Source organism: Polyodon spathula, chromosome 5, assembly GCF_017654505.1.
Source record: "Polyodon spathula isolate WHYD16114869_AA chromosome 5, ASM1765450v1, whole genome shotgun sequence".
NCBI lineage: Eukaryota > Metazoa > Chordata > Actinopteri > Acipenseriformes > Polyodontidae > Polyodon > Polyodon spathula.
In genome coordinates, this window is record NC_054538.1 from 9,801,006 (window position 1) to 9,824,194 (window position 23,189).

The 23,189-nt window shown below is 36.3% G+C and overlaps 1 protein-coding gene across 1 annotated transcript in view; it reads right to left on the reverse strand.

The window, feature by feature from the left end:
- nbas (NBAS subunit of NRZ tethering complex) overlaps positions 1-23,189 on the reverse strand; it is a 180,330-nt gene that overhangs the window by 143,870 nt on the left and 13,271 nt on the right. Inside the window, exons 7-17 of the mRNA XM_041249686.1 lie at positions 17,960-18,093; positions 15,480-15,613; positions 14,525-14,623; positions 12,102-12,240; positions 11,618-11,683; positions 11,378-11,506; positions 11,068-11,131; positions 10,308-10,501; positions 6,756-7,013; positions 5,603-5,728; positions 4,845-4,996 (exon numbers count right to left, since the gene is read on the reverse strand). Of these exons, the coding sequence (XP_041105620.1) occupies positions 4,845-4,996; positions 5,603-5,728; positions 6,756-7,013; positions 10,308-10,501; positions 11,068-11,131; positions 11,378-11,506; positions 11,618-11,683; positions 12,102-12,240; positions 14,525-14,623; positions 15,480-15,613; positions 17,960-18,093 (1,495 nt within the window). The remainder of the gene's footprint in view (positions 1-4,844; positions 4,997-5,602; positions 5,729-6,755; positions 7,014-10,307; positions 10,502-11,067; positions 11,132-11,377; positions 11,507-11,617; positions 11,684-12,101; positions 12,241-14,524; positions 14,624-15,479; positions 15,614-17,959; positions 18,094-23,189) is intronic.

Here is a 23,189-nt window from a genome sequence, read left to right on the forward strand (position 1 = left end):
GTAGGGCAGTGAGATGAAAAACGAAAATGCTACTTAACAGGTTTGAATTCACGCATCGTTGAATTTGCCAAAATACATGTTAAATCGCAATTCTGAAAAAACAGTACGACTGAAGACGAAACAAAGACAAACTTAAAACGGCGAAAGAAACACAAGCTGATAGAGGAGGGAAGTTTTTGTGGCCCGATGCAGAAAACATTTTGTTTGAATGGAGTACTTTAAATGACTAACACATCCTGTAACTTGTTCTACATGTCAGTGCAACGCAGTGGTACACTTGTAAAGTATGTGTATAGTCAAGGTTCCGATTAACAAAACAAAATGAATGTATTTGTACAGCTGGATATTGAATGCAATTGCTTTCAATTTTAGTTGCGTACTGCACCATATGCAACTAAATTTGTTTGTTTACTGGTTATTAGATGGTGCACTGTTTAGTTTATTGTTTTTTTTGTTTGTTTTTCTTTTTTTCTTTTTTAACACTGGAATGAGCAAGTCGGTCATTTTTACCCTTTTTTTACAGTTAAATTGTGATGAGTGTGTTTAAGATATGGAGCTGTGCTTTCCTGACTTTTCCTAAATATATGTACTAATTAACCTGACAAAGAAAGAATCACGCGGCTGCAATAATGGCAAAATATGGTTATACCTATTCCGAACAGGAGCGGTCAAATTGACCAATACATATAAAACATATTATAACAATTAAATGTTGCAGTATTATTTGTATTTATCAGTCAGGACTTGCCACCGTTTATTGAAGTCTCCTGATAGCCCAGCAATCCGCCTTGACCGCTCATGGCGCCAGGCTGTCTGTCTGCACTCTGGTTAAAAACAACAACTGTGCATCTCTCTTTATTTATCAGTGTTGAGCATGTAGGAAAAAAAAGCCAATTATTTTAAAAACGTGTTTTCCTAAAATTGAAGTCTCAAAAAAGGGGTAGCAACTTTTACGCCAGTGCGACATATAAAAACATTTTTACGGTATTTTTGGAAAACCACAGGAAACGCATGCGTAGTAACAATTATTTCACATTTTAAACTCAGCCCCATTCGTTTCGGTGGGCCGGCGCACCTAACCTTAAGTGCATATTACTCAGACAAAGTAAAAGCCACCTACGTGGTTCAGGGCTTGTTTAAAAGTACAGACCAGGCACACTCCAATGACATATTCAATATTGGGAAGTGGTATTTCTAGCCGGGGCTATGGTCGCCTGAAGGTAAGCTGCTCATCATTGACAGGGGTCACTTGCATAGGTTTCATTATGAGTCAATTACTCTGTCATTTTAGCAGCCAGACAGAAGGGGGTTGTATCGTTGGAAATCTTAGAATTCTACAGAAGGTATGAACATAACATCAGCACAAATCCACCAGGTTTATTCACCTTGAAATCATAAAAATTGACAGAATTGGACAATGCCAGCCATCGGGAGATGTGTCAAAAATCACACCGGACATTGCCATCAATGTGTTCTATAAGTTTACCAACTAAATCATCACCATTTTCTGTCAAATATTTACGATTACGATTGTCGGCGTTAGGCAGTGTTTTAGCTGACGGACAGACAGTACTGTCACACGAACTCACCACTACATACCTCTCTGCAAAAAACAGTGGCTGTACAGCAAGGCTTAGCGCTCTGACAAACTCATTAACAGTCATTCTGTGCTCTCTTTTTATTAAAGGGCATGCAAAAGCCAGATAAATGGATTGCTTGTGTCTCAGTTCACTTTATTGTTTTAGTTTAATGTGTCGCTTATTTTTCAGTAATTTATTTTATTGTCAGCGCAAACATGTACCTCGATGCAGCAATATTTGCAATGTTATGCATCCTCTGCCGCATCTGATCAACTTCTGCTATTTTTGCTTTGTGTAGATTTCGAAACATTAGTTTTCTTTTGAATATGCATAAACTGATTTACGTTTTCTCCCCATTCCTCATCCACTAAAGATATAATATTTTTGTGTAAGTATTTCAATTTAGTTTTTGATCAAGCTAATAGTTACTATGCCCAGCAATTGTTACAATAATCACACTTTGATTTGCCAACATAATCAGGTGATAATGTGAAGGGACAGAGAACCACATTTGAATGTTATTTGATCCTCTGACGTCTAAACTTCTGCTGTATCCACCTAGGATGAAGAGTAGGGCAGTTTATTACAATGTCGGAATCAAAAACACTATTTTAATCAAAATATTGTACATTTCATAGAAAATAGTACCTGGAAAATAATGAATAATAGACAACAATCGGTATAAATCAGTAAAAACCAACGTCCAGTTAAAAAAAATTCCGGTAATTTTTCGGTAAAATTTGAATAAACCGGAAATGCAGAACACTTTATTTTCATGCACTTTAACATTGTTCCTGTACTGTAGCTGTAACTAAGCTCTGCAGAGCACAGTCTACATTGTACTCTTTGGTCTCCCTTTTTATAGCAACATGCCCATTTCGAGCTCCCGAAGATGACATTGCTAGTCACGTGAGCAAAAGCATGCTGGACATTGGGAGGTGAATATCCAGTGACACATGCCACGTGATAAAGAAAGAAAGTAGACAGCTAAAAAAAAAAAAATTGGGTAGACATTATTTGCAGACACCCTCTTGGACATTTTGATAACGGTTTATACTCAAAACGATTAAAACTCCTAGCGTTAACCTAGAGCACATTGTGTTTCATTCTGCAGCTTTATCAAAGCTGTACATTTATTGTGAGCTCAGGTCAGCATATGAGTAATGAGCCACAAATAAAAGCCTTATTAAAATGCTGACCATAGTACAAATATATGGAACAGTGCCTTAGATTACTTATAATTACTAAGCAGTTTCAAAATATTGTATTTCCCCTTGCCATTACCCCCATTTATAGGGTATTTTATGCATTAGTACACCTGAATATTGGTGAAAATATAAACTGCATATGCTTGGTAGTTTTTCTAATAAATCCACCTGAACAGTTAAACTTCTGAAGGAATCCAATGTAATTTAAAAAAAAAAAAAAAAAAAAAAAAAAAATATTAACAGGAAAATAAAACGGTCATTGACTACTCTCAACGACCAGTACCTGCTACCATTGTGAAAAGTCAGCAGCTTTTTTGCTTTAGTAGTGAAGTGCTTGGGTTGTTAAGTTTCTGTACATACAAAAATAAAATATGTTTGGCATGAATTATCTTTGTCGTTTATTTAGCCTAGTTCTTTTTTTTTTTTATAGATCTAAGTTTCACATTGCAGGACTGGGGTTTTATTTATTTATTTATTTAAAGAATATCATTAGTGTGCTAAAGGAAATGAAGACTATGAAAAATCCATTCCAGACAGCTAATCAGTAGGATTAATTTCAATTCTCAAGATACATGTAACCATGCAAGTGTGACAGAGACTCTATATGCTGCAGATTCACTCAATAACTTAAGAATATCCTTAACAGTTTTCATCACTATTGGACAAATAATTCTCTTAATACATGTTAAAATGCATGTGTCACACACTGTTGGATGGAAACAGCCTCTATATAACCCAAGATGACAGGCTCAATAATTAGAAAGTTGTGCATGCTGTTTCTTATCTAGAGATATATACGTACAACCATAAAGCATCCTACAGAAAGATAGCTGGACAAACAGACAAACAGCCTCCTAAAAAAAGGTTGTAGCAGGTTTTGTCACAATTGTTGTAAAGTATTTCTCTTTTACACTAAAGTGTGATTTTGTATTGTCTGTCCATCAGATTCTTTTTAACATGAGAGCTGCATAGGGAGTGAAAGTGCACAACAGATAAGGTGTATGGTATTATTTAATTGACACTAACCACTTAAAAACCTCAGTTCATGAAATAGGATGTTGTGTTACATCCCCAATACAGTCCTTGGCTTTAGTGTCATTGATCTAAAGAAGAATCTTTTTGCTCAGGACTGAAGAGGATGAGAAAGCCTGTGTTCTGACCTTGCTGCAGGGTGCATGTCAGCAAATAATAAATAGTATTTCTCTGTGCACTACCATGACGTGTTTATGAGACACCCTCCAAGGCATGTCTCATTGGAACAACCCCATTTCTCAGGATACTCCTAAAAATATCAGCCATTGTGACATCACACCACCCTGTCAGACCATAATGACTTACTAACTAACTACTGAAATGTCTATAACAATTGTGCTGTAAATCTTAAGAGAAATGCTTTTATTTATTTATTTTTTATGAATGTAATATTCAAAGCTACAGAAAAAGGCTATACTAACTTGTGACAGAAATATAATGAGTGCTGGTTTTAAATCTAAAATTAAAAAGTAGCAAAAGGGGAAGTCTTCGGACGGGCTGGTCTTACAGTTCATTTCTGGGGTTGGGAAGTCGGTCAGCCTGGAAGAAGGCGAGACTCCATTGCAGGAACGTATTGACCCGGAAGGTAAACGATGTAGCAGCTGCAGGCAATAGAGACAGCTGCAATCATTTACCAAGGGATCATGCTTGATAGCATAAAGGGGACGGAGAATCGAAAATATTTTTCTTCGCTCGGTTTGTGTTATAAACCGGAAGGACCGTGTGAGACGCAGAGAAAAGCGTACTAGAAATATTCGTATTGTTTTGGGCTGTAACCCGCTGTTATTATTAGCTCTGTGCATTACACATTGGTGTCTATTGCCGGGGCTTATTCTTTTGGTCACCAGAACCGCATTAAGAATAAAACCTTTTCCAAGCCAGATTACAACTGTCTGTGATTATTCCTGCACTGCATCACCTTTGCACCTGTTCATAATCAGCAGCCACTGTGCCACATAACTGCTAGTGGAAATTACATTCACACAAACGAATGACTCATTTAAATGCAGTACAAATGACAAACCTTCCGCCATCTTCTCTAATTCCAATTGCTATCAAAGCTTCCAAGTCTGTGCCTTTCAATCCGTACTGAAGCAGTTCCTTGGCTGCGTCCACATTTTCAGGTACTCTTTCCACACATTCATGTAGCACCCAGGAACGTTTTTTTATTTTACTCTGAAACAGGAAATTGCTAAATATTACAATTACTGGATTCATTTAGTATTGCCAGTTATGTGTCTCAAAGTATTATCCTTTCTCTAATCTGAAGTAAATACCACAATACAAATTAAATAATGTATAAAAAGGCAATAAATCATGTCCTTGTTCTGGTGCTTATTTGCCATACATTTTAAATTTCATTCTGCAACTGGTCTGAACAGACAGGTTAGGCCCCACACTGTCGGGACTGATTTATATGTCGACTGTGGATAGGTATTCAGTGAGGGGCTCAGCAATAATGCTTGTAACAACAATGTAGTCCTGCCTTTACATATTCCCAGCTTTTGTTTTAGGATTATATGCTTCCTGTTATGCTGGGAAGCAGAAAAGCAGTGCAGACATTAACATTTTGAATATCATACAAATTTATCTCTGGAACATACCAGAATGATATATATTTTTTAATCGTTCCTTAAAATAAACAAATGTCTATTTTAGCAGCATAATAGTTGGTACTAACTTGGTACTAGCTATTCGTAATAGTATAATATTGTAATATGATATTACATTGCTAATCACCCTCATAATATCACATTTAAAATGATTCTCTCTCATACGTACCAGATAATCCTGAATAGATGCAATGCTAACAGTCGACTTTCTCCACTGCCTCTGATACACAAGGTCTGAGTCCAGCCCATAAGCTTGTGCGAGGGAAAGAGCTTCTCCATATTCTTCATTGTCAATCTAAACAATTGCAAACAGCAGATTAGCATTTGACCAAGGATATTTCACAGTAGTGTTCCAAGACCTTGAAACGCTAACAGGTCTGAAAATACAGTATTTATTTCAACAGCTAAATAAATGTATTTCTGTTTGTCTGGATCATTTAAATATTAAATGTAATTGGCATTTGGATGTTCAATATCTCCCATATGATATTTATAATGTCATAGCGTGCCAGATAATCCTGAATAGATGCAATTCTAACCCGTTCGACGTTTGTTCTTCCACTCGGCCTCTGAACACAAGGTCTGGCGATCGCTAGGCACATAAAGCTGATGGCGAGGTGAAAGTAGCTTATGCTCTCCATATTCATTCATTGTCAATCTTAAAACAATTTGCAAACAATTGCGATTTATGCGAGGGGGGGTCTGGAAATACAGTATTTTCAAGCAAGCTATTGCAAGACCCTTGAACACGCTATACGAAGCGTCTGAAAATAGCGGTATAGTTATTTCAACAGCTAATAATATGTATTTGGCGGTTTGTCTGGAATCGATATTAAATATTAAAGTAACAATGCATCTGTTCGGATCTGCTAAATGAATCTAGAAAGTTGAGTACTAACAATATAACGTGATTCTCATTAAATTAAACGCTAACAGGTCTGAAAATACAGTATTTATTTCAACAGCTAAATAAATGTATTTCTGTTTGTCTGGATCATTTAAATATTAAATGTAATTGGCATTTGGATGTTGGCAAGCACCGCACAGGCAAAGTTCCCTCTAGACAAAAGTAACAATGCATCTGTTCGGATCTGCTAAATGAATCTAGAAAGTTGAGTACTAACAATATAACGTGATAAAAAAGGCACAAAAACAATGTTAATACAATAAACCACGACTACCCATATTTGCATACCAGAACCATACCAATATACCCATATTTATCTCAGAGTAGATTAACTCATTGCAAATGTTAGACCTGTAAAGCCTGCAATTCTCAATTATACTTTGTTGACAGCTAGCAGACAGCAGTCTTGACAAACCTTTCTTTGGTAAAGCTCCTCCGGAGTAGTGGATCTCAGGCTCACCAGACGATAGTTTTTGATAATGGTGCGCGGGCGTTTCCGAGGCGGTGCAAAACGCTCCATCTCCGTCACGTAATACAGGCCCTGCTTGACATACCCAAAGTACCGGGCCTTGGCAGAAGATTCATCATCAGAGTCTGAGTCTTCATCACCATCCTCATCCTCACACTGGCTGCTTTCCAGACGGGGTCTTTTTTTAGCCAGTTTTATCTCACACTAAAACAGAGAATACAGGATGAAGTACACTGAAAGGCAGTTTTCAATAAATCAAAACAAAACACATATCAAGGTATGCAGTACAGAGCATGCAGTTATAAAACCTAAAATATGTCTGCACAATTCTACATCATCAAAAGAAATAGTTTGTTTGCTGGGTATCATCGTTATTCTTTTATTGAAATGACCTACTGTGAAAGAAACTGTGTCCATACACTGATCAAAACAAAATGCATCTTTTTCTGCTGAATGATAATTCCCCCAAGTGAAGCCTTGAACATGACTAACCAAGCAACGCTCGAAGATAAACGTGTTCCCTCAGGCTTACATAATTTCTCTGTATCATGGAGTAGACATTTATCAGACAAAAATCAATTACCCATTATTAAACTAAACAAAAACACATCAGTTTAACACAGAAGCTGATCAACTATGGATTGCCCCGAGGGTACATACAAAAACTAGAAAATAACTTTGAATATATTTGTGGATGTACAAAAAGCCAGACTGAAGACTAAATCTGAGCATTTTTAATTTATACTCATGTTCAATTTATGTTTGATGCAGATAAGCAATGCACATACTGCAATTTGAGAGCGTTCGACAAATAGCAGATGATGTAAAACCAAGAATACATTCAGCTGTCATAGATACAGACAACTTTAATTGATTTCATACAGAAGCCAGTTTCAAAGTAATGTATCTATCAAACACTGAAAGCATCAGTGCTATCAAAACAGAATTCTAAATTTAAACCTCTAATAAAGAAGTCTGCATGCAAAAACTGCTTTAAAAACAATCGTATCAAGAGTCCTAGATTTTGTATGTGATGGGCCTCAAACATCAAACAAGCTAGTTGGAGAATTGTTTAACTCCCATGTTAAAGAATAAGTAGATTCATACAGTCTGCGCCTCTATCGAGAAAGAAAAATATCCCGAATAAGTGGCTGTCTCATTTAAACGAAGGGCAGTTGAGATGACGCTGGTCACGCTTTGTTTCTTAATGAAAAGAAAGAATTAAATCACATCACATTATGAGTAAATGTTAAATACAACATTTAAAATATTCAATGGGTCCATTGTCGTTTATTTATTCCTAAACAAAATTAAAATCACAATTTTTTATTTCTACATGAAATTAAAAATAATGAAAATCACACCTTATCACAAGGTGAGGCAGCTGCGATGTTGACATGCCAACTTTCTTTGCAACAGCTGCCTGAGAAATCACAGGGGACTCCTCTTTCTTCAAGAGTACAACGTGGTTTACGGAAGTCACAGTGGAATTACATACTCACTGCAGAGAAAGAAGTTCTCATGTTTGCACCAAATGCCCTTCAGTGTCACCTTAATGTATGAGTGACGTGACACGATACACCTTGGATAGAACGAGACTTTTCGTTAGAGGGCCAAGTAAGTCAGTAAAAATTTATATACATACAATACGTTAATTGCTTCGCTCGCCTGCAGGGTTAATTTACTTTTATTTAACAAGCAAGCTCCCGGAGTTGTGTCCCATTTAAGCAGAAATCCTGATTATCAGTTGGGTTTAGGACCATATCCTAGGTAAGCCGTCCGTCTGACGACATAAAAACTAAAATAAAATGCGGTGACCCCGACTGTATTTTATTTTACCCCCCCCCCCCCCCCCCCCCCCACCCCACTGCCACCCCCCCCCCCCCCCCCCCCCCCCCCACCCCCCCCCAACCCCCCCCCCCCCCCCCCCCCCTTTCCCTTCTTAAGTGTTTCTTATTGTGATTACTCGAATAAAGACTGTTTTATAAATGTTTTGACAAGTCTGTGTTTAGGTAATTTTATGTGAAGTTCAGCCAAAGTGTCTTTATATTAGCAAGCACCAGCACTACGTAGTAAAAACTGTCTCCAAAGTGAACCACTAGAATCACTCAGAATAACTGAAAACATCATAAAAGGGTAAAATAAAATCAGAAGCTACTTTATCTTTAATAAAACAAGAGAGTTAAAAAAATGTTTTAAAAGAAGACATTTACGACAAATCTTAATAAGTACTGATAAAAGAACCGGAAAACTGATGCATAGCTTTATTTGGCAGATCCATGCATTAATAAAAAATAATAAAAAAAAAACTAGTTCTGTGTCTTGTAGACCATTTTGTTTTATATACAGCGTAATCACATTGGTATTATCAAAACCACTCAGGCAGTCAATTCAATTTAGTCTTGCTTTAAAAACTAGAAAGTCAGTGCTTTTAACAGTTTTGTAGCATGTCTTAAAAGAAATCAGTATGACAAATCTGACTGCAGTTGTTTTGTATAATCTATTAAATGTTGAAAGAAGTGATTGTCTAAGTAATTAACTGTGGGGTTGTGAAGAAAGTAAAATCTCAAATAAAACTGATAAGAACTGAAGATTTGTAACTGAACTAGGACCACACACACACACAGTGTCTATAGGAAGTATTCATCCCCTTGGAAGTGTTCACAGTTTGTTGTGTTACAACCTGAAATCTTGATGCATTTAAATGGGGTTTTTCTTCCTTTCATTTAAACAACTTACTCAACACTTTGAAGAACAACAGTTAATAAAAAAAAAAAAACTATCTTGGTTAGATAAGTATTCACGCCCGAGTCAATACTTGGTAGAACCACATTTGGCAGCAATTACAGCTGTGAGTCTTTACACCCAAAACTAGGATGACAGACATAAGCAGTTAAGCACACTGAATATCAGCATGAAAACATGGATGGGGAAAGGAAAAATAAATGTTGTCGTGTGGACAATGTTTGTGGATCAGATGCATGTCGTAGGGTTAGGCTGCCAGGGTTGCCACACTGAATGGCTTTAAAGCTACAGTGAATAGCTTCATCTTGCACCACATGATCATGGTCATCCCTGGCATGAATAACTTAAATGTGTTTTCTTTTCTTTTTGTTTTTTGCACATTTTTCAATTGTTCAGTTTTTTAAGTTGCTTTTAGTACCTTTTGTATATATATAACCATAAATCCTTTATTTATAATTCAATTTGTTCAAAACAAATGCCTATGTTCCCTACATGTTGAAGTTTCATTGTAGACTGTCAGATTTGAACTGGCCTGATGAAAGACGTTTATAAAAAATAATGTTTTTTTTTTTCTAAAAAGTGTCTCTCTGTGGATTTTGGTACTGTTCTAAACAGGGTGCATTTCAGAATATTTAACTTTTTTTTTTTTTTTATGGAAGGCTAGTGTGTGCACATTCATTTCATGTATGACATGGACCTGTAACCTTTATAGTGAACGAGTTATAGACACAAATCTATACAACTTTTATTTACCTCTAAGCTGAGGAAGCCTCCATCGTGGGCTGCAGTGACTTGTGGGGAAGTCTCAAACCACTCACATGACTTTCCAAGGAGGTTCTTCAAGGTTTTAACAGAGGACACAGTCACGGAACCAGAGCACCGTGCCAAGATTACTGCATTATTGGCCCACCAATTCACATCCATCAGGGGGTAATAGGCTTCCCTATCTAATGAAAAACACAAAATAAATCTTCAGCAAAGATAAATTTGTCAGTGTAATTAAGAACTAGGCCACCATTGTCTACCAACACAGCACAGAAGTTTCATAAAAACTGGTCATGTTCAATACAATGCACTTAAGTGGTTTAGAAATGGGAAGATGTGAGACTGTCATTTTGGCTCCCTCTTCAAATTCTGTACCATATATTCTGAATATTTGCTAGTAATCCTGGTAAGCAATGATGACAACAGCGAATGACAGAGCATATGCAATAGAATAATAAACAGGTAGATGTAATGTAACAAATAGTAGAAACATATAGATGGAATAAAGAGTGAATACAATGCAGTCAAAGAAATCCACAGAATATCATAACAACCGAATAAAATAACAAAACTGCAGAGTTAAGAATTCAGTGTCAGGTGAATCGTGCACTAGCAGGAACCTCTTATGGTGGTATATTCAAATGATATTATATTCTCATGATTAAAAAAGCTCTTATTCCAACTGCAAAAACAGCCATAAAAGTCTGTATTTAACTTTGCAACCATTATTTTCATTAAAGGAGAGTACCTTTTATCTTTTTCCTTTTCTCGAGAGAATTTCTCCACTCTGGGTTGATCTCATCAAATCCTGGCTGTAATAAAACATGTAGAGCCTTTAATTGTTTAGAATGCCAAATCATGCTCGATATCAAACAACTGTAAATCAAATCTCATCCCTCAAGCCAAGATGCCACCTCCAAACACAGATATTCAAATGTAATCTCTGTAGGCAAATTTACTTTACATCTATGTAGGCAACTCTCTAAATAAGATGCTTTTGTGGGAAATAATATTAAATGTCACCAAATAAAAAAATAAATAAATTGTACTGTGATTACCTGAGCATCTTGGCTCCACTCCCCACTTTGTTTCAAGGAGGGGATTTCCCAGAAGGTAAGCTGTCCTGAGAAATGAATAGCTGCTAAAAGAGTTCCATCAGGTGATAGACTCATCTTAAACACACCATCCTGTAAGACAACATAAAGCAAAAGGAGTCAGTAGCCTTTCAGTTATTTTAAAGTTACAGTACTATCTTTTTGTACACAAATGTAATTACGTACAATAGCTCACTGGATTACCTGTTCGTGTCCTTGTCTGGCAAAAAGTCTGAAGGTGGGCATTCTTAACAGTCCTCTTCTTTGTGTCTGCAAATAAAACAAGGTGGCAACTGGTGGACCATTTGAATTCCTTAACTATTATCACAGAAAAGGGCTTTATTTAAGAAATCACTTATTTGTTGCTGCAGTACACCATGTTACAGCAAATGTGGTGAAGCAAGGTTAATTTTTAGCTAAAGAAAGCATAGTAAAAGCAAGGAAAATAGTCAAATTACAGTGCACATATACATCTGCACGTACAATAGCCACAGATACATGCCCCAAACTAAAGGACTGCATCGGTTTTGTGTTAGTAATAATGTGTGTTGAGGCTTGTGATTAGTTCTACACGTAGAGCAGGGCAGCAGCATTCACACCCAACATCAAGGTGTTGAAGGACCAGCTACTGTGTGTTTTTCATAAATTCAAAAGCTACATAGAACATGAATTATTCAAGGATACTTACAGAGCCCACATCATCTTCATAGCTAGTGACTTGTTTATAATAAGGGAAGCCTGACAGCACTCTCCAGGCTGTGAGTCCGCAGCGAGTTGCCTTGGATACTTCATTATCACTGGATTCACAGCTTCCAACCAGCATTAATCTGTGCACACAACATTGTTATTTTATTACAACCTGAAGAAAAACAACATTAGGCTTTCTTATTTAATAATCTAAATCAGCAGGTCCACTTCAAAAGGTTTCCTGGGCCCTTCAAAATGGCTTCAGTGGCAAGTTACTAAATGAGACCATCTGGAAAAGGCTCTTGGAGCCCCCCACAGGCAGTGCAAGCCTGCCAGTTACAGATAAAAACCGAGATGACTGATATTTTGTTTCTCAAATTCAGCCTCAGCTACTGACTTACTTGTGACCCTGAGGCAAGTCCCATTGCCTCCTTGTTGATATTACTTCAAATAAGTGTAAGTCTGAAAAGTAGTAACTGTGGGCTAGTTTTTATTTTTTTATTTTTTTAACAAATGCCGTTCTCTATCTGATTTGCATTACTGCAGTACCATTGACTGTAATGTATGATTAATATTACTTTGTAAGTTAGAGCCATAGAGAAACAGCTGAGACCATTACAAAAATGCTGAGGCAATTAACATGCAATTATGGAGACTGCTGTGTATTAACTTAGGAGATAGCCCAGTTTTAGTTCATTTTAAAAAAACATGAGGTGTCAAGAATCGACAAGCTACATTCTGTTTGCAAGCATGGTGTTTCAGAAATCACATATGGTAATAAGTACAGTGCTTTAGTAACCACTAGGCAAGATCTGGATAATTGTATGTTTTTCTCATGAAAAATTCAGTGATGGGCTAGTAGTATCACAATCCAACTAATTCCTGATGATTATTGTAGTTATGCAACTTAGTCTATAAATGAAATGCATATTTGTAAATCTCAATAAATGAGGAAAAAAGCTTTTTTGTAATATATTTTAATTAATGCCAAAGTAGAAGAATACAGGACTTTACAATTTACACATGCATGAACTGTGACTTTAGAACAGATTGAATGTGCACATATAAACAGGCACATTTGTGATTTTATACCACATTAATTTAATCAGGAAGGATATTAGTAAAGTAGCTTGCAAGCTACAATGGCTTCTCACAGTGAAGTGACAATAGTATGTACCAGTGTCAAGTCATTACTGGTTAAAATTTACAATATGGTGCTGTCCCTGGTGTTGTCTAACTATTTATACAAACCATATAGTAAATACAAGAAACGTTATTGAAGAAAGGAACATTATTTCCAAACTGATTGTATTTTATATTCACGGATCTAGAGATCCGTTTGCTGTGGATTTGCCATGCTGTCTTAATTTTTGTTGTTTTACACTTGGGTGCGGGGCAAAAATTGTCCAATTTCAGTTAATTCTTGACAATATGTTGTTCCTTCTTGGTTCATTTTCAGTCCAGCTACACATTATATAACTAGATTGCTCAACGAGGTTGGTTATTCGCTGGAATGCATACACTGGTCTAGAGAGCGAATAGAAAAAAAAACTATGGAAATGCATCAAACATTAAAGTGTATGAGAAAACTTTTTTTTTTTTAAAACTCACAAGGTCATTAAGTACAGCTGTTTCTTCACTAGACTCTAGTTAGATGGAAACCTGTTTTTGTACGATAGGACTCGCTATGTGTCTCGTTATGTCACTCGTTATGTGCAAAATTTTGCAAGTTCGCGAGAAATTTGTTTGACTTGTTGATGGAAATATACCAATTTACAGCGATCGCATATCAACGACTTTACTCACCTCCTCTCTACACTGAACAGGAAACACAAACGCTTCAATTAGTATTTTTGTACCCAAAATGTACAAACACAAAAAAGTGATTAGATTTGTTGTAAATGTGAATTTTGTACTGTAACAGTATTGTATGTGCGTCTTCTTGTAAATTGGCCTAAATATCATGCGATTTTCTACTTTCAGAATAGCATGTGAAGTAAGCTGAGCATATTGACATTCATTGTCAAAAAAACAAGAAAAAAAAAAAAAAAAAAAAATCAACTGGAAACTCTGCAAGTTTCTTTATGGAAAAGATGCAGAAACAAAAAATTCCTAAAAATATATTTTTCTCAAACAAAAGTCTTTACTAACACAGGACTTAATCTGAAAGAAATTTAACAAGCACAGAGTGGTTCACATTACATTTTAAATCTAAACACTAACTCTAACTGTAACACATTACATTAACTTGTAGTTATTCTTTGTTAAAAATGATTTACCAATGTGTTTGCCAGAAATGCCACAGCTTGTTAACAGCATAAAACAGGAATCAATAAAGTAGATCAGTGTGAGACTAACAATAGCGTAAACCTTTACAACTGTGTTTCTTGGAAAAGAGAATTCTATGGCAGAGAAGCCGCTTACCTGTGACTGCTGTGGTAAATCACTGTAGTAATTCCATGAGAATAATGGCTGTTGAAGTTGAAACTGTGGTTTTCTTGGTAACTCTGATTGGCGCCCACACTGAAACAAATATATTTTAGAAGACATTGAGTGACAATGACAACAAACAATACTAGCAAAAGTTTCAGTATTAAATTATGTTGACTACTTGTTTTAATATCATTGCACTCCAGAGTCAGACTTGCTCATTTGTATGTGTATGTATGTATGAACAATATATATCATCCATAACTCTGATTCTTAAAAGTTCGTTTAAAACTAAAAACTTCCAACTACAGCAAAAAATAAAAACATTTCATAAAGTACATGTTTTTGCCAGAGACCATGTGGGCCTTCAATTGTTATACATATTACATATGGTAAGTCCAAATTCATATGCATCAGCATAACTAATACAGGAGAGTAAAAAGCCCGACTCTCTATTCATACTTTCCAAAGCAGTGTCTCGCTCTTTCAGAGTGACAGGTCATTCCAACACACATTTACTTCAAATTAAACATAACACAACTAGTCTAGAGTCTGTATGGAGTTTCAGTTAGGTTCAATTATACCTCTATCCAGGTGCTAAATTGTTTAATTGCAGAAATTATCCAGGACAAGATTTATGGACCTATGACTCACCTACGACAGGGCAGGTCACCCTCTGCAGTTGCCAGTTATCTGCTTAGTTTCAGTAGAATATCTGTCAATGACATTCCTAGACACCTACGTGTTTCACCTGACTTGATTGATGAGCTCTATTGACACAGCCACATAGTAGCTATCTTTCTGTGCACTTCCCTTTATCAGGCAGCATTGACAGTGCAGTTTGTTCACATTTTTCAACTGTAAAGATGATCTGTGAAATATTTTGGAATATTGTGCTTACATTTTTAAGGAAAGTGTATGTCACCTTATTTTTTTTTATTTTTTTTACCTGATAAGGTAGCTTTTGAGTTGCCCTCGATAATTAATTACAAGCAGTTCTGCTGACCACTGGGCACTGGCTGTGTACTCCAGAAATATCAGTCCTGCAACAGAATAGCTTAGATCCCCTGGAAAACTGGAAGCCTGTGAGACAAAAAAAATATCTCAAAGGTAAGTAAACTGAAATTATACAATGCTGTGTAGAGTGCAAGGCAGGTTTTATAAGTCAGATTTATACTCAGTAAGAGTGAAGAGGGGACGACTCCCTGTGAAATCTCAAAGCTGCCTCAATATACTCTATGCATGGGTAGCAGCGCACAACAAAATTTATCTGATGAGAATGGGAACTCAATAACTCATGAGGCCACAGGCGTGAATAAGTTATGCTGTGCTTCCACACAAGCTCTGTTAGAGAAATGCCATTCTGCATTTTCAATCTAAAATGTACTGTATGCATAAATTAATCCTACATTATATATATACATACATACATACATACATACACACACACAGAGCTCTGGAAAAAATTAAGAGACCACTGCAAAATTATCAGTTTCTCTGGTTTTACTATTTATAGGTATGTGTTTGGGTAAAATTAACATTTTTGTTTTATTCTATAAATTACTGACAACATTTCTCCCAAATTCCAAATAAAAATATTATCATTTAGAGCATTTATTTGCAGAAAATAATACAAAGAAATAAGTTCATATTCATTTTTAAACAACACAATACTAATGTTTTAACTTAGGAAGAGATCAGAAATCAATATTTGGTGGAATAACCCTGATTTTCAAGCACAGCAGCTCTCCACCAGTTGTCAGAAGAAGCCTTGACAACCTTGTACTTGGCTTGATTCATGCGTCCTTCACAAAGAAAAATCTGCCCGATTCCAGCCTTGCTGAAGCACCCCCAGATGAGTCCAATATTCAGCTTTGCCCAACACCTGGTCGTCTAATGGTTAGATGGAGACCTGGAGAGGCCTACAAGCCACAGTGTCTCGCAACCACTGTGAAATGTGGTGGAGGATCGGTGATGATCTGGGGGTGCTTCAGCAAGGCTGGAATCGGGCAGATTTGTCTTTATGAAGGACGAGTGAATCAAGCCAAGTACAAGGTTGTCCTGGAAGAAAACTTGCTTCCTTCTGCTCTGACAATGTTCCCCAACTCTGATGATTGGTTTTTCCAGCAGGACAATGTTCCATGCCACACAGCCAGGTCAATCAAGGTGTGGATGGAGGACCACCAGATCAAGACCCTGTCATGGCCAGCCCAATCTCCAGACCTGAACCACACTGAATACCTCTGGAATGTGATCAAGAGGAAGATGGATGGTAACAAGCCATCAAACAAAGCCGAGCTGCTTGAATTTTTGCACCAGGAGTGGCATAAAGTCACCCAACATCAATGTGAAAGACTGGCGGAGAGCATGCCAAGACGCATGAAAGCTGTGCTTGAAAATCAGGGTTATTCCACCAAATATAGATTTCTGAACTCTTCCTAAGTTAAAACATTAGTATTGTGTTGTTTAAAAAATGATCTGAACTTATTTTCTTTGCATTATTCGAGGTCTGACAACACTGCATCTTTTTTGTTATTTTGACCAGTTGTCATTTTCTGCAAATAAATGCTCTAAATGATAATATTTTTATTTGGAATTTGGGAGAAATGTTGTCAGTAGTTTATAGAATAAAACAAAAATGTTCATTTTACCCAAACACATACCTATAAATAGTAAAACCAGAGAAACTGATAATTTTGCAGTGGTCTCTTAATTTTTTCCAGAGCTGTGTGTGTGTGTATATATATATATATATATATATATATATATATATATATATATATATATATATATATATATATATATATATATATATACACACACACACACACACATATACACACACACACGTTTCCAGAATCATATGTATTTGTTTTTAAATAGGAGCTGACAGTAGCTTACAGTATCACTTACAATTGTTACAAAATATCACAGTAAGTCATCCTGGATAAGGGCGTCTGCTAATAAATAATAATAATATAAAAAAAAACTATACTGTAAATACTGTATGATCTAGTCACCCAGTCCACAACACATTTAAATGAATATTAATGTTTTACAGTACATTTTTAAACACATAGCAGTGAGAGTTGAGCACATAATTTTTCACAGTACAAAGCATAAATCAATTGGGAAAATTGGTCATCTTTCTGTAGGAAAAGGTGGAAGAAACTGCAACACACCACGTCATAGAAAATGCAGGACAGATACCATTCCCTCAGACTACTATATTGTTACGTTTATTTCCACAAATCTGATGTGCATTTGAATTTCACTTTTGACAACAATTAGTATCCATGGCCATGTGGAGTTATAGAAAACCTTACTTGATAAGAAGCAATGCCAGGTCTGCATTATGATGGCAATTGGGTGTTGTGCTACACAACAGTTGGTCACATTAATTCCACATTATTTTTTATAAAGTATTACCATAGGAATGATGAAAAGCTCGCTGCCCATGAGGTCAAACACTCTCACAGTTCCTGTGCTTTCAGCATAGGCAAGAAGAGTGCAGTCATGGCTCCACACCACCCTCCTCCACTGAGAATTAGGATCTTTAGGTACTGTGAAAACACAAAGTGTGATGTCATTTTACCATGCAACACAATTTAAATCAATCACTTACTTAATAAACTCTATAAAATTAAGCAAAATATGAAGTAAATATATACTGTGTATGTTAGCATTAAACAAGAACAACTATGTATTAAAAAGTACTCTGAAGTACCTGGTAAACATACCAGAGACAAATTCTGCAAGGATTTCACCTAATAAAGCTAGCAGATATTAACAACTGTTGACAGTGTCAGGCAACATCTATGCACTAAAAACATCTTCATGAAATTATATATATATATATATATATATATATATATATATATATATATATATATAGTGCCTTTCATAGTGGACCAATATAGAGAAAATATTAAATCTCCATAAATAAGACATTTCTAAGCAGACTGTTTTTTTTTTAAAAATAACCATCTATTTTCCATTCATTCATAAGTGAAATGGAGGTTATTTCTGGTTGTTTAAAAATCATGCAAGAGTGATTCAGAAAAGCCAATGAACATGGCAATAACCCAATGTATCAGCCACTGCGTTTCTTTGGATGTGTGCTGCTTTGAGAATCAATAATGATGTGTCTTGACTAAAGATTATTAATGGCACGTAGTCAAAAGGTAATTCTTTAGTTCATTTGCTTTAATGGTTGTTTCCCTTAAAATCTCCTTCCAAAAAGTCACCATTATGTGACATCTCAGGTAATGAATATTATGTGACCTGGTGCAAACATAGCTTGCAGGGACTGGCGATCCTTGTGCATGAGCAATTTGCAAGCAAGATGTTATAGTATATTATATTATTAATTTAATGCTGAAAGTATCAAAGCAGAACAGTTACATCAAGCAGTGTCGCAGAAAACAAAGGTGCTGGTAGTAGATATTGTCAAAGTAACAAGTCAGGAAAAACATAAGCTGTTTACAACCATAAGCGATAGATAGATATAGACAGATAGATAGATAGATAGATAGATAGATAGATAGATAGATAGATAGATAGATACATAGATAGAGATAGACAGATAGAGATAGCCAGATAGATAGATGGACAGACAGACACACTCCATAATCCGTCGACATCCAACTGCGGTGGGACCGGAGTAACGGTGGATATGTAAAAAGTCAGATGACTGAATCCTGTTTTAAATACCATTATACACAGCTGTAACAATTACTATATTCACACAATTATTGTATTGAGATTCAGCTTTTATTATGGAGCTCCCCTAAATCCCTTGTTTAGAAAGGGTATTTATGCTTGTGAAAGAATAGCCATCTACCGTGTGTGAACATGCCGAGTACAGGCAAGAAATCTAAAAAGAGGCTGAAGTTGATACATCCCACAGGAGAACAGGATTTATTTACTTATCAACACACTGAACAGCTCACGTGACACTAGCAGCAATGGCAGCGCACGGAGCACATACAACAGAGTATGGAAACTTTGGTAGGCTCTACAATATCTGAACTAATCTTCTCTGTTCAATAAGAAACATAACGCTGCTGAAGAGGTTGATCATGGCTAAAGCTACATTCCTTAAGATGTGTGGGTATTGAAAAAGTATTAGTAGGTAGAAAAGGTGGTGATATTAATAAGAAACGCTTACAAGGGAATCTTTCTGGAAAAACGTTTAGGACGGATATGAAACAGATTGTTGTGTGTGTATATATATACACACACACACATATATATATATATATATATATATATATATATATATATATATAATATATATAATATATATATATATCTTTATATCTAGAAATATATACCACATATATATATTATAGAAATAAATTCCCACCCTGAACTTGAAAAAAACTAAAAAATAAAAGATCATGTACAAAGATTAATGTTACTAAAAAAAATGATGAATTTTTGCAGCCATCTGCTGTCCAGGGCCGGATTAACGTATAGGTCCAACCTAGGGAGCTGCATATCCGTCATGAGGGATCCCAAAACGGATACCGGGAAAAAGTACTCCCCCGGAAAAGAAGAAAAAAAAATATATATATATAAAATATATATATATATATATATATATATATATATATATATATATATATATATATATATATATATATATATATATATTATATATATATATATATATATATTTTTTTCGGCGTTGTAAAATCTTTTTAAAATAAAATTATTGTAAAGTTTTGACATTTCACATAGCAGTGTAACTTCTTTTAAAATAAACGACTGACATTTCAACCGAAGCAGTGTATCTCACTTCTGTTCACAAAAGCTGGCTGAACTTACTCTCGCTCAACAACACAAGTAAATTCCAGGTGTGTACATGTATTTGACCATAAGAAGTCAAATAAAACCTAAATAAATATTAGTACACAAAACTAGCCTATTTTATAATGTATTTTGAATATTACATTTTTAATTGATTATACACTAGAACAAAATTTAAAAATGCCAAAAAAAATAGTGTCGGTAAAAAAATTTTTTTTTAATATTTAATTTAAACGTTGCAACCCTGACTAAACTGATATGCTGTTGGAACATGTATGTTTTTTTTTTTTTTTTTTTTTTTAAATTTTATATATATATATATATATATATATATATAATATATATATATATCATTTTATATTATATATAATATATTATTATCATACACCCTATAGGGGACCTACAGCTAGTGAACAAAATTTTGAGCACCCTCCTAAATACAAGTGTCACATTTTTTACATTTTAAGATTGGATAACAATCAGCATATGGTGTTCTTGTCCATATTCAAACTGTTGTACTTTCAGTAAATCAGGAAAGATCATTATCAAGCTCCGCTGTGTGATTTGACGTAGGTTTCAGATTTTTGTAAATTTAATTTGAAATGTATTTAGCACACCAACTTCAATTAAACTGTTTCTGTCAGATTCGGTCAGTCGTTCAGTTCAGAGCAGAGCGTGAAAGGTGGGGGATCCAGCTTAGACTGTTTCTCCTCATCACTCTGCAGCAAACCCTACAGGCCTGGCGCCACGTGAGCTTGGGGGCAGAGATTTGCTGGTCTGGTCTTTATCCTCCAGAGGCCAGTAGCCTGCAGACATCCTGGGTATAAAAAGACGCTGATTGGCCTTTCTGATAGGAGGACGCCCACTGTGCCTCAGGTCCATGAGTTGTGTGGGGAATCGCGCGGTGAAGGAGATAAATAATAATAACAATAATAATAATAACAATAATAATAATTGGGCATACCAAATTGGGAGAAATCAGGGGGTGCACCATTACTCCACTCCCAGCCACTGAACTCTGTAGCTCCTTCAAAGTGATTGTTGGCCTTTCTGTGGCTTCTCTCACAAGACTCCTTCTTGGTTGAGCGCTGAATTTTGAGGGACGGCCTTTTCTTGGCAGTGCCTGGGTGGTGTGATGCAGCTTCCACTTCCTGATTATTGATCCAACTGTGCTCACTGGGATATCCAAACATTTGGATATTATTTTGTACCCTTTCCCTAATCTATGCATTTGTATTACTTTATCTTTAACTTCTGTAGAATGCTCTTTGGTCTTCATTTCTCTTCAGATTCACAGCCTTACTAATGATTTTTATCCAGAAAATGTGACAGAAACTTTAATAGTTCACAGGTGGATACCAATGGTAATGTAATTGTGTCCTCATCAGGGCAATTTCAAAGCTGGTACTGGGAGCTTCCACAGCACAGGGGTTGAATACTTATGGAAGCAAGATATTTCAGTTTTTTTTTTTATTTTTCTTTTTTTATATATATATATAGATATATATATATATATATATATATATATATATATATATATATATATATATATATATATATATACATACATACATACACACACACACACACACACAGCTCTGGAAAAAATTAAGAGACCACTGCAAATTTTTCTTAAATCAGCATCTCTACATGTATGGCAGCCATTCCATTCCAGTGTCTGTTGAATTCCAACACAGGCACACCTCATTCTACTGAATGAGGTACTGATTAGGGGATCACCTGAACCAAATCTTATTTAACGAGGAAAAGTATAAAAACCACTCCTGTGGTCATCACTATCCTCTTGCAATAGGGCAGCTGGATGGCAAAACAGTGCTAATAGTACCTCAAAAGTAATTGGAATCGAAAAATAACTACTGACCATGCCCAAAGAGTTGAAAAGGAAAGTTTTGAGTGAGGAAAAGAAGGGTTCAATTCTAGCTTTACTGGTAGAGGGATACAGTGAGCGTCGGGTTGCTTCCATCCTTAAAATTTCAAAGACGGCGGTTCATAAGAACAAGGTCAAGCAGCACACATTGGGGACAACAAAGCTACAGACCGGCAGAGGGTGAAAACGACTCTCCACTGACCGGGATGACCACCAACTCATTCGAATGTCACTCAGCAACCGTAGGATGACATCAAGTGACCTACAAAAGAATGGCAAACGGCAGCTGGGGTGAAGTGCACGGCGAGGACGGTTCGAAACAGGCTCCTAGGGGCAGGGCTGAAGTCGTGCAAAGCTAGAAAAAAGCCCTTCATCAATGAGAAGCAAAGAAGAGCCAGGCTGAGGTTTGCAAAAGACCATAAGGACTGGACCGTAGAGGACTGGAGTAAGGTCATCTTCTCTGATGAGTCCAATTTTCAGCTTTGCCCAACACCTGGTCGTCTAATGGTTAGATGGAGACCTGGAGAGGCATACAAGCCACAGTGTCTCGCACCCACTGTGAAATGTGGTGGAGGATCGGTGATGACCTGGGGGTGCTTCAGCAAGGCTGGAATCGGGCAGATTTGTCTTTGTGAAGGATGCATGAATCAAGCCAAGTACAAGGTTGTCCTGGAAGAAAACTTGCTTCCTTCTGCTCTGACAATGTTCCCCAGCTCTGAGGATTGGTTTTTCAGCAGGACAATGTTCCATGCCACACAACCAGGTCAATCAAGGTGTGGATGGAGGACCACCAGATCAAGACCCTGTCATGACCAGCCCAATCTCTAGACCTGAACCCCATTGAAAACCTCTGGAATGTGATCAAGAGGAAGATGGATGGTCACAAGCCATCAAACAAAGCCGAGCTGCTTGAATTTTTGCGCCAGGAGTGGCATAAAGTCACCCAACATCAATGTG